The 18,114-nt window shown below is 46.8% G+C and overlaps 1 protein-coding gene across 2 annotated transcripts in view; it reads right to left on the bottom strand.

The window, feature by feature from the left end:
- Window positions 1-1,881: 1,881 nt before the first annotated feature.
- The window catches only part of FIGNL2 (fidgetin like 2), a 71,125-nt gene continuing 54,892 nt past the window's right edge, over window positions 1,882-18,114 (bottom strand). The window contains exon 2 of one of the 2 annotated variants that reach the window (XM_083490011.1): window positions 1,882-6,404. In XM_083490011.1, the coding sequence (XP_083346137.1) occupies window positions 4,234-6,390 (2,157 nt within the window). In that variant the 5' untranslated portion in view covers window positions 6,391-6,404 and the 3' untranslated portion in view covers window positions 1,882-4,233. The remainder of the gene's footprint in view (window positions 6,405-18,114) is intronic. The other variant, XM_083490010.1, reaches the window with a different exon arrangement.

Below are 18,114 nucleotides of genomic sequence, written 5' to 3'. Positions count from 1 at the left end.
AAGAAGATCAAACTAGCCATTCTGAAGGAAATCAGCCCTGAGTGCTCACTGGAAGGACAGATCCTGAAGGTGAGGCTCCAACACTTTGGCCACCTCATGAGCAGAGAAGACTCCCTGGAAAAGACCCTGATGTTGGGAAACATGGAGGGCACAAGGAGAAGGGGACGACAGAGGACAAGATGGTTGGACAGTGTTCTCGAAGCTACCAGCATGAGTTTGACCAAACTGCGGGAGGCAGTGGAAGACAGGCGTGCCTGGCGTGCTCTGGTCCATGGGGTCACGAAGAGTCAGACACGACTAAACAACAACAACATTGTTATTGTTGTTGTTGTTATTCACTATCATGGAATAGGATGTCCCTATTTTCATTGGAGAAATATTAGAGAGTATGGAAACAGCTCTTGAAATGAACTTATAAAGAAAGTTCTCTTACTGAATTGGTTGTTTAGTGAAAAATGTCTGAAGAGGACAATTGGCTGGTATCTTTTACATTAACAAACATATAGCACTTTTAATGTAAAGTGCCTAACAATGCTAGATGCTCACAAAGCATTTTGTTTAATTTTTTTTTTTTTTCATTTCATATGAAACAGGTAAGTAGAGTAGGCCACCCGCGATATTCATGGCTAAGCTTGGTGTTGAACCCAAGTCTCCTGGTTCATTTCTCTCTCTATGGTGTTAAGTGCTTTGGCTTATCTGAGACTTAAAGGAGAGCTCTTCACCCTCAAATCAGAAGTAGTTGTCAGTTTACAACTTTTCAGGTAAAACCGCCACTCGACTCTGCAGCTTCATCCCATCCTTATTAAATATCACAGGTGCTCTCACTGACCACGTTCACATTGCCAGTCCTATTTTTCTAGAAAAAGAGGTGCTGCGCCTCACGATGAACTTCTCCCTTGTTCTCTTAGAATGGCAATGGCATCCACCTGAGCTCTGGCTGGGGGGAAAAAGCCCTGCACGATTTTTTTGAAGATTTTCAGGAAGCCATTTACTACTATGTAGTAATGTAAATCAGCTTACAGAATGCAGGAGAGAAAGAGAGACAACTGGCCTGGAAGATGCAATGAAGAAAGGCCTGCTTAGCAGAATCGAGAACGAGACACACAGGTTCCCAAGTCAACAGCACTGAGGTATTTCCCCACGTATTTAGGCTACCTGAGCTTTGTTATCTTCTGCGTTTATGGATAACCCCTGTTACAGAGTGTCAGCGAACAACTATCAGGAAGCAAAATATCCCTGCAAACAAATTCTAGGGAGTCAATCTTTGGGTTTGGGTGAGAAATTTGACCAGGTCCATCTCACAGGCCAAAGACCATGGTTCTTCCAAGATGATCTGTAAAGCCTTCCAGAATATCAGGAGGAGAGGAACTATTTACTGTATTTTCCGCTCTATAAGCTGCACCAGACCACAAGACGCACCTAGTTTTTGGAGGAGGAAAACAAGAAAAAAAATATTCTGAATCTCAGACGCCAGAACAGCAAGAGGGATCGCTGCGCAGTGAAAGCAGCAATCCCTCTTGCTGTTCTGGCTTCTGGGATAGCTGGGCAGCCTGCATTCGCTCCATAAGACGCGCACACACTTCCCCTTACTTTTTAGGAGGGTAAAAGTGAGTCTTATAGAGCAAAAAATACGGTAAGTGTTATGCTAGCCTCAGTTGAATAGGGTATCAACCTGTGACTTCAAAATGTGTGCATTGGTAGCCTCCCTTTTATGTCTGGGTCAATGTTCCACTGCTGGTTCTGCTCAGTAGGAGAATGAAGAGATAGGTCTTTTAGGAATCTGAAAAAGCCCCACTGGGAAGTCTAAAATTGTTCAGAGATGCAAATATGCCAAATGAATATATTTCATTATCCCAGTCTGCAGGAAAAGGCAGACATCTCCTTTCTTTCTTTCTTTCTTTCTTTCTTTCTTTCTTCCCTCCCTCAAGCTTACTCTGCAAAAATTATGGACATACCATTCAACTTAATATTTCACCAGCTTATCCCGAAAACAGCTTGCAAAGTTTCCTTACACACTTGTAATATATTCAAGTGAGAAATTCTTAAAAGGGAAACCACATACAATTATTATTATTGGCCTTTAAAAGGAAGTGAGTATACTCTGGTATACTTCCTTTTCTGGTATATTTTCTGGTATATTTCAGAGTTTTTGGACTCTGAAATAAATCCACACCATGCATAGGACTGTATCTTTAGGGTCAAAGCCTAAACCTGTGAACTATGGACACTTAAAATGGGGTCAACAGTTGGTTTCTAAGGGAAGCATGTAAATAGGAGGCGGGAGAAAGGCTGGAGAACAGAAACAGAGAAGAATGCAGAAGACCAAGAGTGACTCGATAAAGACATGTTTTCAGAAAGCAAATGGGACGTTAGTTATAACCATTGGTTAGTACTGAAATTGGGGTGCTAGGTTGGGCCTAAAGTCCTCTCAATATCCATATCAAGTAATTTATGAATGGTTCTTCAGGACTGGCTTAGGAGATGCACTTTGAGTTTAACACACACACACACACACACACACACACACACACACAGTGAATGTTAAAGCCTAGACTGCCAGTTCACATGTTGCAACTGGTGAAGCTCCCTTTGAACACACCAAGATGGCAACCTATTATAGGCTATGACAAAGTAAATGAGGACAATGCATCCATAGGTGAACAAAAGTGTATTCTGCAGTGTATTACAGGCAGTCAAGGCAGAGTTTGCCTTCACAGGGCAAACTAAGCTCCATGAGATGAATGTCTTTAGGCTCATCCATTAAAAATCAGTGTTTCCCAGACTTGGGACTACAACTCCCATCATCCCTAGCTGGCAAGACCAATGATCAGGGACAAAGGGAATTATTGTCCAGAACAGCTGGAGACCCAAGTCTGGGAAACCCTACATCGAATGCTGAAATGTACGTTTGCTTTCTCTCTTCACATACACACAGACTTTAAAAATGTAATTGTAATAATGCAATTGCACCTGTTTTATTTGCTTCCCCATAAATTATACTTGGGGAAGTTTGAGAACTAGTGGTTTGGGGGATTTTTTCTTGCTGTGACAAAGCTTGAGAGGTCCTATCAGAGGCCACAACCAAAGGGAAATGGACTGGCAACCTGGAATTTGGAAATGAATAGAAACATTCCTTCAAAAAGTGGTACTAGCCATGGCTTCAAAACTACAGCACTAATACTTATCCTTTGAAGACATTTACTCCACCAAAACGCTATGGTAAAAATGTTTTCTTTAAAAAATAAAAATAAAGTTATGACATAATATATTGTGAAACGCCCCTGAAATACATTCAACTTTCATCTTTGTAACGACTTCAAGTTTATTCTTGTTCTTTTTTTCCTCTCCTTACCTTTTGCTTTTAAAACGGGAATCAAGTGTGTGTTAAAACACATTTGAAATCCCTCCAGGTCATATTTTATTTTCCTTGAGTTTAAAAAAACAACAAAAAACATTCTTTTTTTTCCTTCTTCTTGGTTTGAGGTAAATTATTTTTCCTGAGTAGTTAAAAAAGAAAAAGAGAACCCACTACATACATTACAAAAATAAAAAGGATGCTAGTTTAATAAACAATCTACATTTAAAAATAAAATAAAATCCCAAAAGCCTTCCCTTAAAACCCATTGATGCCATCTGCTTTAACAACGATGCTCTTGATGGCTTTAAAGAACATCAAGGGTTAAATTATGCCCCTGGAAACGAGTCTGTATCAGAGTATAAAGCAGTGAATGACAGCATCGTGCCATTTCCATGGAAGTTAAGAACTCTACAGAAATAACCAGGAGGTACAGTGTTAAAAAGAGTTGGGAAGGGGACAATACCTGGCCGAATACTTTACAATGCTGGTACAGAAAGGGATGACTGGGGGAACAGATTAATAATAAATAGGTTATCCTGAGTTCATTCAGCAACTACTTTTCATAAACATAGAGACCCAACAACCACCACACAGTCAAAATTTCAGACATTTTTTAAAAGGGGGGGGGGGGGAAATGTACGCAAATCAATCTAGGGGAAGTCCTTGCATCCAAAATTAGGTGTGACTTTCTAACAGACGACTCCTCACCCATCGCCTGCTTTTCGTAGGCAGGCAGGCAGGCAGGCAGGCTGCAGCCTCCCAAGGAGCGGCAAAGCTTTCAACAGCAAAAGCAAGAGAAGGGAATCAAATCTCCCAACACCTTCCATTCAGAGAGACCCGAGACCATCGAAAAAGAAAAAGCTGGTCACTCTCCACTAGTGCTGCGACCCATACATTTTATCCCATTCCACGTACAAGTCCAGCTCCTTCTGAGAGACGGCAGGGTGGATTTTGCAGAAAACGCTTTCGAAATCCTTGTAGGAGGTGGGCTGAAGCTGCCCCGGCAGGCTCTGCAGCTTGCTGGACGCAACCTGCTGGCAAAGGTGGAGGAGCTCGCTGCCGGAATAGCTCTCGGTGAGTTGGACAATGGAGGCCATCTCCCTCTCGCTGAGGCAGTAGTTTTGCTGGGCTAAAGCATGGTGCAGGATCTGCCGCCTGGCAATGCTGTCTGGCGGGGAGATGTAGAAGCGCTTGGCAAACCTCCTCTGGGTGGCTTCGTCCAGGTTGCCAGGCCTGGTGGTGGTTGCTATGACCACGACGTTCTGCTCGCCTGAGGTAGCAAGGTTATCCAGGTAGGAAAGGAGCTGGGACTTCAGGACTGCGGCGTCTTCCAGGAGGGATTCCACGTCGGTGAGGAGAATGACCGCCGGCTGCCGGCAGTTGGACACGAAGAACGTGGCCTGCAGGATCTTCTCGGCTTCTGCCTTCCACTTGGAGACCAAGGCTGTCCCGCTGAGCTTCATCAGGGTGGACCCCAGCTGGGTGCAAACGCACCTGCTCAGCAGGGTCTTCCCGACACCGCGAGGTCCAAAGAGAAGGATGGTTTTGGGTGGCCGGCTTGCCCCCGTGTAAGCCCCTGGCCTCAAGATGGGCCACACCAGCTCTTCCTCGATGGCAGCCTTGACAGAGACTTGCCCTGCGATGTCTGTCCACTGAACTGGAGGACCACAATCAATGATCTTGTTGTTCACCAGCTCCAGAACAAACGGGTCCATGGCTTTCAGCTGCTCTTCCACAGTCTGGCTGCTGCTGTTGTCGCTGCTGAAGGGTGGTGGCTTGGGTTGCATCCTGAGGGCAAAGGACTCTCCTCCATGTTCCCCGTTGGCAGCCGGAGGGGTGAACTTCTCAAAGGTCTCGCTAGGCCTCAGCGGGGCTTCACCCACGCTGTAAGCCGTAGACACCAGGCCTTTCATGGGCTGGCTGTTGTATTTCCCCACGGGCTCCTCTGAAGCCACGGTGGTGGCCGCCACGCCTGCGGGCCTCTTCCCCCCTTTGAAAGGCACCTCAGAGCTGCGGCTGAACCCATTTCCTCTACATTCACCGCTGTCGGACATCTGATACGGAGACTTTGGTTGCTCATAGCTGTATTTGCGATACCGGCCTTCGCCGTCATCCTCACCGCCGGCGAGATCAAAGGCCTTCCTTTTCAGAGAGCTCCCCGACTCACCGCTGAGGGGTGGCACAGCGAGGGGGCTCTGGTAGCTGTACCCAGGGACGACAGGGGGCCGAGAGGAGGGAGGGATGGGGGTGGGGGCAGCAATGCCCGAGGGCAAATACGAGGCTGATGGGTGGGGAGGGTGAATGGTGCCATAGCCAGGCTGGGGTGGGTAGCTGCCTGAGGCGTAATTGTACATGGGTCCTGAGGAGCTGTAGCTGGGGACAAGCGCCGTGGAAGGGTGGCTGGGTTGAAGGAGGCCTGAGCTATGCAAGGTGGATGGGTGTGGAGGCGGAAGCGCCGAGGCAGGTTGGCTGCAGTAGCCTGATGGCAAGTAGGCCCCACTGTAGCCTGAAGTGTACTCCTGAGACGGACCAAGACTGCCAGAAGTCGGGGGTCCCCCGCATGTGTTACTGGGGTAAATGGAGTCCGACAGATTGCTGGAGACCACCGGGGAGGTCCCGAGGCTGTTCCCAGGGGTGACAGCAGGAGGGATGATCCCCTTGGAGGTGGGCAATCCATCGTGCATTGGGGTCAAAGGGTAAGCCCCCTCTGAGCTGTGCGCCATCGGCCAAGGCTCCATCTCTCCCTTCTGGCCGTTGAGGGGCCCAAAGGCGCCATCCCCGTAGGTGTTGAGCCCCGGCGGCCTGTCATAAGGGGAGTCCAGTACTCCGGAGTACTTCTCGGCATACCTCTTCAGCAGGTTGGAGGCGGTCAGGGCAGAGATGTCATCGTTGGCCCAGGCGTAGTTGAAGCGCTGCCGGCTGCTGTGGTAGAGGTCCGACTTGTGGGCAGGCGATGAGGTTGTGGAGGAGACATCAAGGTGCTGCTCCGGCCACTGGTTCAGGGGCTGAGCATGCTCGGGTGTCCAGTGCATGTTTGACAAAAGAGCTAGGGAAAAAGCAGCAAAGAAAACCAGGATTAGTTTTTTTCTTTGCGGTGATATATACCGTATTTTTTCCTCTATAAGACACACCAGACCATAAGACGCACCTAGTTTTTTGAAGGAGGAAAACAAGAAAAAGAATATTCTGAATCTCAGAAGCCAGAACAGCAAGAGGGATTGCTGCGCAGTGATCCCTCTCACTGTTCTGGCTTAGCCGCGCGAAGCCTCTTCAGGGCAGTGGGATGAAGGCTCCCCCTGCCCTGAAGAGGTTTCACGCAGCGAAGCCAGAAGCTAGAACAGCGAGAGGAGAGGGAGCGCTGTGCAGCGATTCCTCTCGCTGTTCTGGCTTCGCCACGCGAAGCCTGCATGCGCTCCTTACTTTTTAGGAGGGAAAAAGTGTGTCTTATAAAGCGAAAAATACAGTAATGAGTTAAAGAAAATGTTTAAAAACACTTTTGTTTAAAAACCAGAAGTTTTTGTATTGGGTATAGACAAGATAAAAAAAAATCTTATATGCAACAACTGCAGCAATAATAATAATAATAATAATAATAATAATAATAATAATAATAATAATAATTTTTATTTATATCCCGCCCTCCCCAGCCGAAGCCGGGTTCTGGGCAGCTAACAACACTAAAATAGTGCAACATTATAAAAACATCATAAGAATTAATTAAAATCAAAATTGATGGCAACCATAAACTAAAGTATTGTAAAGATTGCCAAAGGAGGGAGTCAGGCTGCGCCCTGACCAAAGGCCTGGTGGAACAGCTCTGTCTTGCAGGCCCTGCGGAAAGATGTCAAGTCCTGCAGGACCCTTGTCTCTTCCGCAGGCCCTGGAGTTTCTGGGTCAGTCTCAGGGGCAGCCCCACGTAGAGCGAGTTACAATAATCCAGTCTGGAGGTGACCGTCGCGTGGATCACAGTGGCTAGGTCAGGGCGAGAGAGGTAGGGAGCCAACTGCTTAGCTTGGCGGAGATGAAAAAATGCCGCCTTTGTTATAGCTGCAATCTGCGCCTCCATGGAGAGGGAGATATCGAAGATTACACCCAAACTCTTAACGGACGGTGCTGGCACTAATTGCACCCCCGCAAGAGATGGGAGTTGCCCCCTCAATCCCATATCGTCCCGTCCCAGCCAGAGGACCTCTGTCTTCGAAGGATTTAACTTCAACCGGCTCCCATGTAACCATCCAGCCACAGCTTCCAAGCATCTGATCAGTGTGTCTGGGGCCGAGTCAGGATGGCCATCCATCAACAGATAGAGTTGGGTGTCATCAGCATACTGATGGCAGCCCAGCCCAAAACTCCGGACAAGCTGGGCGAGGGGGCGCATAAAGATGTTAAAAAGCATCGGGGAGAGTATTGCACCAAGGAGTGGCGGGATGACAGTTCCCCCCCAAGCGCCACCCTCTGTACCCGACCGGAGAGAAACGAGTGCAGCCATTGAAGGACTGTGCCCTGGATCCCCACGTCGGCAAGGCGGTGGTCCAGGAGTTCGTGATCAACCATGTCAAAGGCTGCTGACAGGTCTAGAAGAATCAGCAGCCCCGACCCGCCTCGATCCAGCTGCCTGCGGAGATCATCTGTTAGGGTGACCAGAGCCATCTCGGTCCCATGACCAGCGCGGAAGCCAGACTGGAATGGATCCAGAGCCGATGTTTCATCCAGAAACCTACCAAGCTGTTCAGCAACCGCTCTCTCAATCACCTTACCCGGGAATGGAAGATTCGAAACTGGGCGGTAATTGGATAGATCTAAGGGATCTAATGATGTTTTCTTTAAGAGCGGACGCACCACTGCCTCCTTCAGTTCCCCTGGGAATGTCCCGGTGCCAAGGGACAAATTGATGATATCCCCCAGGGGGGCCCGCATCTCGTCTGGACACGCTCTAATCAACCAAGACGGGCACGGGTCGAGAGGACAAGTGGTGGGCTTTCCAGCTTGGAGGAGTCTGTCCACATCGGCTGGGGATATCCGGTCAAAGTGGTCCAATACTGGACCCGAGGACAGTCGAGGGGCCTCCAGTTCCTTTATTGTATCCAAATTGGCAGAGAGGTCATGGCGGAGCGACAGGACCTTCTCCGCAAAAAAGCTCGCAAATGCCCCACAGCTGTGTGTCAAATTATTTAAATTTGGCTGTCCTTCGAGGGACGTTAAAGACCGAATTATACTAAATAATTGTGCCGGGCGAGAGCTAGCGGATGCAATGGAGGCCGAGAAGTAGGACTTCTTAGCGGCCTTCACTGCCATCTCGTAGGTTTTCATAAAAACCCTATAAGATGTTCTTGAGCCTCCTTCACGGGCACCCCGCCATACTCGCTCTAGCCGTCTGAGGTCCCGCTTCATTTTCCAGAGCTCCTCAGTAAACCAGGGAGCCCGGTTTCTGCGGGGTTGCAGAGGGCGCTCAGGTGCGATCTCATTGATGGCTGCCAGGAGCTGGGTATTCCAGCCCTCAACAAGCTCAGTCAATGAGTCGCCAGGGGGAGAAAGGTCCCGCAAGGCTTGACGGAATCTATCAGGGTCCATCTGCCTCCGCGGGCGAGCCCAAATCGGCTCACCACCTAAGCAGGGTGGGGGTGGAACGTCAATCCTGGCTTTCAGAGCATAGTGATCAGACCATGGCACCTTCATCGAAGGAAACATGATCACATCTATACCGACGCCAAAGATCAAATCCAGCGTGTGGCCTGCTTGATGTGTGGGGCCCGAAACAAACTGGGAGAGCCCTAGTATCGCCATGGAAGACACCAGGTCCAGAGCCTGCGAGGAGGGAGTGGCATCGGCATGGATGTTGAAGTCCCCCAATACCAATAGGTTAGGGAACTCCAAGGCCCAGCCGGCCACCGCCTCCAGCAGGCCTGACAGGGTGGCTGCTGGTGCGCTAGGTGGCCGGTACACCAGCCAGACAGCCAAGCTCACCTCGGAGCCCCACACTAGGCCAACACATTCAATGCCGGGGATCGATGGCGGTGGTAGAGCCCTGAAAGAACAATCTTCCCGGATTAATAATGCCACCCCTCCCCCCCGGCCCACAGTCCGTGACTGGTGGAAGACGGAAAAACCCGGGGGCGCCATCTCTCGTAAGGTAACAGTATCCCCTTCGCACACCCAGGTCTCCATCACACAAGTCAGGTCGACCCCCTGCGAGATGATGAAATCTCGCAGGGTGGCGGTTTTGTTGCCTATAGACCTGGCATTGCACAACACCAGTGACGGAGGTGAGTAATCCTTGCTCACCCTACCCTCGTCTCTTGGGATGGGGCGCAGATTGGAAGGGGTACGAGCATATCCGTATCTCGATCCTATGACATCGGCCCCCACCGCCATACCTCCCTCGCCCCTCCACAGTAGGAATCCCAAGCCTCATACTCGCCTCCATTTACAAAATATAAAAGCAATCAAACAAACAAAAAACAATTACACCAAAACAAAACCAATCCCCACCCCACTCAACAACCATCCCACCCCAACCCAAAATAAAACAAAACAAAACAAAAATACATGGATAAAAACCACCGTTTATGGTGGTACAACAAAGTAAAAAGTAAAAACAATTTTAAAACACTTTAAAATATATAAAACGTTTAAACATTTGCTGCCACAGCATCAGTGTCCTTAAAGTTGTGGCGGTGGTGAGTATGGGGGCCGCCCCCAGGCCCAAGGTGGGGAATGGGCTTGCAGGGGGAGCGGTCCTCCCCAAGACTCACTGGCAAAGCGGCAGCAGCAATGTCCTGAGGCCTCCTTGGAATCTTATATGCTGAGGTGGATTATGGGGGCCGCCCCCAGGCCCAAGGTGGAAAATGGGCTTGCAGGGCGAGTGGTGCTCCCCAAGACTCACCGGCAAAGCGGCAGCAGCAATGTCCCGAGGCCTCCTTGGAGCCTTATATGCTGAGGTGGAGTATGGGGCCCGCCCCCAGGCCCAAGGTGGAGAATGGGCTTGCAGGGGGAGCGGTCCTCCCCAAGACTCACCGGCAAAGCGGCAGCAGAATTTTGTTAGCCCCAAAATGGAAACAACAGGAGTTCCCAATGAGTGGCAGATGAAAATGATGGTCTTTGCAGAACTGGCAAAACTGACGGGAAGAATCCGGAAGCAGCGAGACCAAGCATTCCAAAAAGACTGGAATAAATCTATATTACATTTGAAAGACAACTGTAAGCAATTAACATCACTAGCAGGGTTACCGTATTTTTCCATGTGTAAGGCTAGGTTTTTTTCCGTTAAAAATAATGTCAAAAATGTGGGGGCGTCTTATACAAGGAGGCCATCTCCCCCCCCCCATTTTCTTAAATCGGACTCCCCAAAATTACACATGGGGGCATCTTATAGATGGAAAAATACGGTAGTTGAAGATGTGTAAGATGAAATTGCTACCTATTCAGGTTGAGTAATTTAATATTTTAGGTAACAAGGATAAGAAATAAAGTGAAAGGTAAAGATGCAAAATTTTATTTTATTAGGCGGGAGGGAAGGAAGTTGATAGGCTCAGTTGAGCCCAAAGAGTTATAAGAAGAAGATATATTACTGTGTAATGTGATTATATGTAAAACTAATAAAAATTAATATATATAAAAAGATTTTGTCTTTTGGGAATAATAGGAACAGAACTACCTAATTTGTATAGGAATTTATTTATGTATGCTACTACAACAGCAAGAATGCTACTTGCCCCAAAAATGGAAAGAAGCAGAAGTCCCAGCAAAGGAAGAATGGATACAAAAACTTACGGAATATGCAGAAATGGCAAAACTTACCGGAAGAATAAGAAATTCTTTTTATAAAAGAATGGAAATGGTTTACTGAATATTTACAGATAAAAACATTGGGAGGGTTATGGTAATAACCTGCAGTTTCATAAGAGTATATATTTAAAGTAGATAATTAAATGAACAAATTAAGTTAATTTGGATATGCGGAAAATTAATTTAAGGAACCGCAGAAAGAGGGGGGAGGAAGTCAAACTTTGAAATGTTAAATTGACTGTAAAACTAAGGAATTGTATAAACTTGAAAGGTATAAATAAATGATGCGACACTGGCGGGGAATTGTGGGGAATCAAAATGGCAGCTGCCAGATCTCTACTGGGAGGCGGACATCGTTTTAATTTCCCAGGGTGCTCCGGAACAATGTCCCACAGGGGGAATTGTGGGGAATTAAAATGGTGGCCCGGGACCCAGTTGCCTAACACAGAAGTGTTGGGAGGGGGAAAGGCTAAAAGGAAGGGGTAAAGCTTTAGGATTGCTCCTAACAGTGTGGCGACACCAGATCTCCTCCCTGCAGCTACTGGCTACAGGGGGAAATCAGCAGTAACAAGCAAGCTGTCTTTCAAGGGAAGCTCCTGACACACTCATTACCGGCCTTCTCATTGCAGCCCTCCTGATCAAACTCCCCAGGGAAATGCCTGTCTTGGCAACTGGACCAATTTCTTCAGGATTGTTTCTGCTATTCTTAAAATCTATCACTATCAAAGAGGGTGGTTATTATTATTATTTTGGATAATTTTTACTATTTGCACACATGCAGGCCCCATTGTTTTCCCTCGGAGCCACACTTTCAGAATAAAAATTTGCTTGTGCAACACTGCTGTTTTTTTTTAATTGATAAGAAATACATTTTGTGGCGGGAGGAGGAGAGAGATAAAACTTCTAGCAGTGCTTGATTTGTAACACATAACCCAGCTATATTATAATATAATTGTGGGATATCCAGGAAATATAAAGCAATGCAGCTACATAAGAATACGAAGTCTTCCCAAAATATAAAATTAATTGTCCTTGAATCTTCCCGCTATAATTGTCATCCTTTGAGAACCACTGGTGTACAACATTATGCTAGGGTATTTTTCTGCTTCCTGAAAGATATACAGTGGTACCTCAGGTTACTTACGCTTCAGGTTACATACACTTCAGGTTACAGACTCCACTAACCCAGAAATAGTACCTCGGGTTAAGAACTTTGCTTCAGGATGAGAACTGAAATCATGCTCCGGGGGCGCAGCGGCAGCAGGAGGCCCCATTAGCTAAAGTGGTGCTTCAGGTTAAGAACAGTTTCAGCTTAAGTGCAGTCCTCCGGAACGCATTAAGTACTTAACCCGAGGTACCACTGTAATATAATTGTGGGATATCCAGGAAATATAAAGCAATGCAGCTACATAAGAACACGAAGTCTCCCCAAATATAATATTGATTGTCCTTGAATCTTCCCGCCATAATTGTCATCCTTTGAGAACCACTGGCGTACGGCGTTATGCTAGGGTATTTTTCCGCTTCCTGAAAAATATATGCCTAGCATAAATTAAAAACTTGAAATTTATTATTATTATCACAGTGGTACCTTGGGTTAAGAACTCATTCCGGAGGTCTGTTCTTAACCTGAAACTGTTCTTAACCTGAAGCACCACTTTAGCTAATGGGGCCTCCCGCTGCCGTTGCACCACCGTTGCACGATTTCTGTTCTCATCCTGAAGCAAAGGTAATATTTCTGGGTTAGCGGAGTCTGTAACCTGAAGCGCATGTAACCTGAAGCATATGTAACCCGAGGTACCACGGTATTATTATTATTAGTAGTAGTAGTGCTATTATTATTAACCTAGGTTACTCGATCGGGCAACCATGTTCTTACACAAAGTGGGGGCCCACTTTAGGCACAGAAGGCAGCCATGCCGGCTTGAAACGCTTGCAAGGGGAATCAAAGCCCCCTTCCTCCTCCCTCTCCCTCCTGGTCTCAGCTGCTTCATAGCAAGCAGGCGGCGGAATGCACACAATGAAGCAATCAAGGGCAGAGCTGGAGGAATGCGTCACCAGTTCCCCCCCCCCCCGACCTAAGTAACTTTAATTGCGCTGGGGTGTTTCTGCCCCTGCCCCGTGGCTTCCTCTGGTCCTCCTGATCTAATGAGGAGAGACATTTCAGGAGCCTTGCTGTGGGGCCGAGCAAATTCCGAAACCTCGAGGCTCCAGAGAAAGGGAGCGCGAGAGAAGCGGAGGAGGGGGGGAGGAAAAACAGAACTAAGCAGAAGCACGTATCGCATTATAGAGATTGGCAGGATACTTGCAAAAAAAAAAAAGAGCGCTTGCAATCCTAGTTTTTCATTTCCTCTGTGTGTGTGTGTTTTGAATGCGTTATGGATTGAAAACTTTATAACAGATATTATAGGCAAAATGAGAAATAAAAAATGGACAGTTATTCATTCGTTAACCAATGCTTGCTTTGTACACGCTTTGTGATTAAATTTGTCAAGAGCTCCGATCTTCCCCTTGCCTTTCCCGATTTAAAATCCTTGAACACGCACTTAAAATTTACTTTCTCCATATTATTTGACTTACTAGGAATTTTGTTTTATATAATTATCCTATTTGCACACCGAAGCTCAACCAAAGCCTGCCAAAGGATTGATCTCTTGACGATGTTCTTTTACATAAACTCTGTTTATATCCCACTCTCTGGGAAATTTTCTAGTTTTTTTCATTTCCAGGTCCCTTCTTTAGCATTGTTGGTGTGTGTTGTTGTGTTTGTGTGTGTGCATTTGCTCACCAGATCCACTTCCCCAGCCCAGCCCCCTTCTCCAGGGTCCCCCCCTCCTCTGCTCATTCACAAAAGGCCCTGGGAGGGGGGGGGGCAGAATGCTGAAGTGTGGGTTGTGGTTTAGCATTGCCATTCAGCCTCTAAGCCACTTTGTGGCCGCAGTACAATTAGATTACCTAATGCTTTAATTGACTTATATGGCATTTGTACTTTCACTCTGGATATCAAAACTTACACAGGAGGATTTAAATGGCAGCTTTAACCGGGCTTTCTCCAGCGGCCTGCCTTCATTTACTCCCCATTATATATTAAAAAGTGCCACAATTAGGCAAAAGGTCCGCAGAGAGGGTGCTCTCATCGCTACCCCCACCCCACTCCCGGCCGAGTAAATAAATAAATTAAAATGGGCGAGTGGGTAAACAAATAAAAGGGACTGGGGGAGGCGAGCTTTGGAAAAAATGAAGACAATGGGAGCCTTCCAATAAAACGCTCACTTTGGACAGGCAATTCCAAGCATAGTACAGTCCATTCTTAACCTGAAACTGTTCTTAACCTGAAGCACCTCTTTAGCTAATGGGGCCTCCTGCCGCTGCCATGCAATTTCTGTTCTCATCCTGAAGCAAAGTTCCTAACCCGAGGTACTATTTCTGGGTTAGCAGAGTCTGTAACCTGAAGCGTCTGTAACCTGAAGCGTCTGTAACCTGAAGCGTATGTAACCCGAGGTACCACTGTATACAAATGCTTGGTAGCTGCAATACATGAACCAGGTCTCTTTTTCCTTTGCACCACGTGATACAAAGTTGTGGTCGGTTTTTTAAAAAAGTGTTGCTATTTACACCAAAAAAAGGAAGCCTAGTTAAAAACAGTGCTCCATAACTTCTCCCTCTTGAAGATGATGCCTGGATGCCCTGGGCTGATGATGATGATGATGGTGGTGGTGCTGTTATTTATACCCTGCGCATTTCGCTGGGTTGCCCCAGCCACTCTGGGTGGCTTCCAACACTTATAAAAACATAATAAATCATATAACTGAAGAGTTGGAAGGGATCATCTAGCCCGGGAATGTCCAAAGTCTGTTTTGGGGGCCTAATTCGGCCTGCCGGTTGATTTAAACCTGCCCCCATGGCAGTATACGTCCTGGGATAAAAAAGCTCAGCAATTTCAATCCTAAAAAAGATCAATAACTTTGGTCGGCCCTTACACATGTTCACTTCATCAAATCTGGCCCTCTTTGGAAAACGTTTGGGCACCTCTGATCTAGTCCAGCTCCCTGCAATGCAGGAATCTCACCATGCAGTCTCCCATCCAACTTGAAACCATACTGGTCCCTGCTTAGCTTAGCAAATGTGCTAGTAGTTTTATTGTGGCACCACTAGGAGGGTCAAATGTTGAAAGCATCCCTAAACAGGGCTGCCGTCAGTTGTCTTCTAAAAGTCAGATAGTTGCTTATTTCCTTGACATCTGGTGGGAGGGCATTCCACAGGGTGGGTGCCACTACCGAGAAGGCCCTCTGCCTGGTTCCCTGTAACCTCACTTCTCGCAGTGAGGGAACCACCAGAAGGCCCTCAGAGCTGGACCTCAATGTCTGGGCAGAACGATGGGAGTGGAAACGCTCCTTCAGGTATACTGGGCCGAGGCCATTTAGGGTAGGCATAGGCAACCTTCGGCCCTCCACATGTTTTGGACTACAATTCCCACCATCCCTGACCACTGGTCCTGTTAGCTAGGGATCATGGGAGTTGTAGGCCAAAACATCTGGAGGGCCAAAGGTTGTCTATGCCTGATTTAGGCTTTAAAGCTGAGCACCAACATTCTGAATTGTGCTCGGAAACACATCCATTTAGGAAATGGATTCCAATGACATGGGATCTGAAATGAGGTAACTTATGGGGAAAATTTATTTAGGAGACAATGCAAGCAGATGGAAACATTAGCAGGATTTTGATTATGGATAATATGGACTGATATAAAATATAGATTATGGAATAATATGCAGTTATAAAAGTTGAGAACAAGACCCACGAAGGGGATGTTGTGAGATTCAGAGAATCTCTATATATGGAGAAGTACAGTGGTACCTCGGGTTAAGAACTTACCGTATTTTTTGCTCTATAAGACTCACTTTTTCCCTCCTAAAAAGTAAGGGGAAATGTGTGCGCGTCTTATGGAGCGAATGCAGGCTGCACAGCTATCCCAGAAGCCAGAACAGCAAGAGGGATTGCTGCTTTCACTGCGCAGCGATCCCTCTTGCTGCTCTGGCTTCTAAGATTCAGAATATATTTTTTCTGGTGCATCTTATAGAGCGAAAAATACGGCAATTCGTTCTGAAGGTCCGTTCTGAACCTGAAACGGTTCTTAACCTGAAGCACCACGTTAGCTAATGGGGCCTCCCGCTGCCACCGTTGCACAATTTCTGTTCTCATCCTGAAGCAAAGTTCTTAACCCGAGGTACTATTTCTGGGTTAGCGGAGTCTGTAACCTGAAGCATCTGTAACCCGAGGTACCACTGTATTTGGTTTGTTTACATTTTGTATATTTCCAAAATAAAAATGAAATGCGGTAGCCCTTTCGCCTAAAATATCTGATGCTGGCTTTTACAAATTTGAAGATGTGCACTTTAACCATCCGGCTTAAAGCTCCGAAGACTTTAAACGCCGAGCTTTCTTCCTGGCTGCAGCTGCAGCCTAGCACTGAGAGCACCTTGTCGGGACTCTCTCTTCGTAGCAGATCTCTCTCAGGCCGCAGCATGTGAACTTAATTATGCCGATGGTGTTTCCTAGGCCGCCATTGGGCTCTCAAGCTACTGACGATTCCTCAGAGAGATTACCTTAGCACTTTACTAAATGATGTAGGGGGAGGGTCTTGGAGGAAAACAGTCCCCTAGGAAGGGATCCCCGGAGGAAAATAAAATAAAAAGCAGCAGAGGGGGGAAATCTTGATGCCCTTTGTTCTTTGTGGCTAGTGGTGGTCTAATATTTACAGCACGGTTTGTTAAAACGATTCGGGTATTTCCCCCCCTTCTCCTTATGAAGCTTCTGTTGGTATTTCCAAATAAACGCTTCATTTAAAAAAATTTGAAAATAGCCTCTTTCCTATGAACCAGAGAATCCTAAGCTATGTTTAAAATCACATCCTGCCACTTTTACAGCACCTTCACTATCATGGGTTTTCCCCACAAAGGACATTGGGAAGTGTAATTCGCTGGAAACCTTCTTTGCGGAAGGTTCTTTAAAATTTAATCCCACTCGCAGAACTGCAATTACCCCAGGAGTAATTCTAGGAGAACAATCCATTTAAATTTAGACTATATGTATGTAATAAGAGACAGGAGAGTTTATTACCACTCTAGCCTCCTATGGGGGGGGGGGCTACCTTATCCTGAAATTTTCACTGATCGGTACTACATTTCAGAATGGAGCGGGATCCTTAAATCTCCCTCCCACAAACACACAATGCAAAGGGACCTTTTCTGAGTCAAAATGTGAGCAGAACACGGAAGAACTGCTAAATTACATCAGATAGAAACATGCCTTATATTTGAAGCAGATGACTTTCTCCAAGGATTCCTGAATATTGTAGCACTCTCACAGTGCTACAATTCCCAGCACCCTTTATTGAATACAGTTTCCAGCAGTGGTGTAACTAAGTAGAGGAACTAAGCTGGTCTCCTAAACATTCCCGCTTGAACCTCCTTTCCGAAGTCTGGGAAGCTTCTGTCTGGTTTAGGGAGGGAGGCACCAGGTTCACATATTATTATTATTATTATTATTATTATTATTATTATTATTATTATTATTTATACCCCGCCCATCTGGCTGGGTTTCCCCAGCCACTCTGGGCGGCTTCCAACAGAATATTAAAATGCAATAACCTATTAAACATTAAAAGCTTCCCTAAACAAGGCTGCCGTCAGATGTCTTCTAAAAGTCTGGTAGTTGTTTTTCTCTTTGCAATCTGGTAGGAGGGCGTTCTACAGAGCGGGTGCTACTACCAAGAAGGCCCTCTGCCTGGTTCCCTGTAACTTGGCTTCTCGCAGCGAGGGAACCGCCAGAAGGCCCTCAGCACTGGACCTCCGTGTCTGGGCAAAAAGATGGGGGTGGAGATGCTCCTTCAGGTATACTGAACCAAGGCAACTGGATACGTTGCCCCCCCATCACCCTCACAAGCTGCCACCTATAGCCCTAACTGTTCC

This window comes from Podarcis liolepis, assembly GCF_965112155.1.
Source record: "Podarcis liolepis genome assembly, chromosome: 2".
NCBI classification, from domain to species: Eukaryota; Metazoa; Chordata; class Lepidosauria; order Squamata; family Lacertidae; genus Podarcis; species Podarcis liolepis.
Note: the sequence above shows the minus strand (reverse complement) of the source record. Positions and strands in the feature narration are given on the sequence as shown.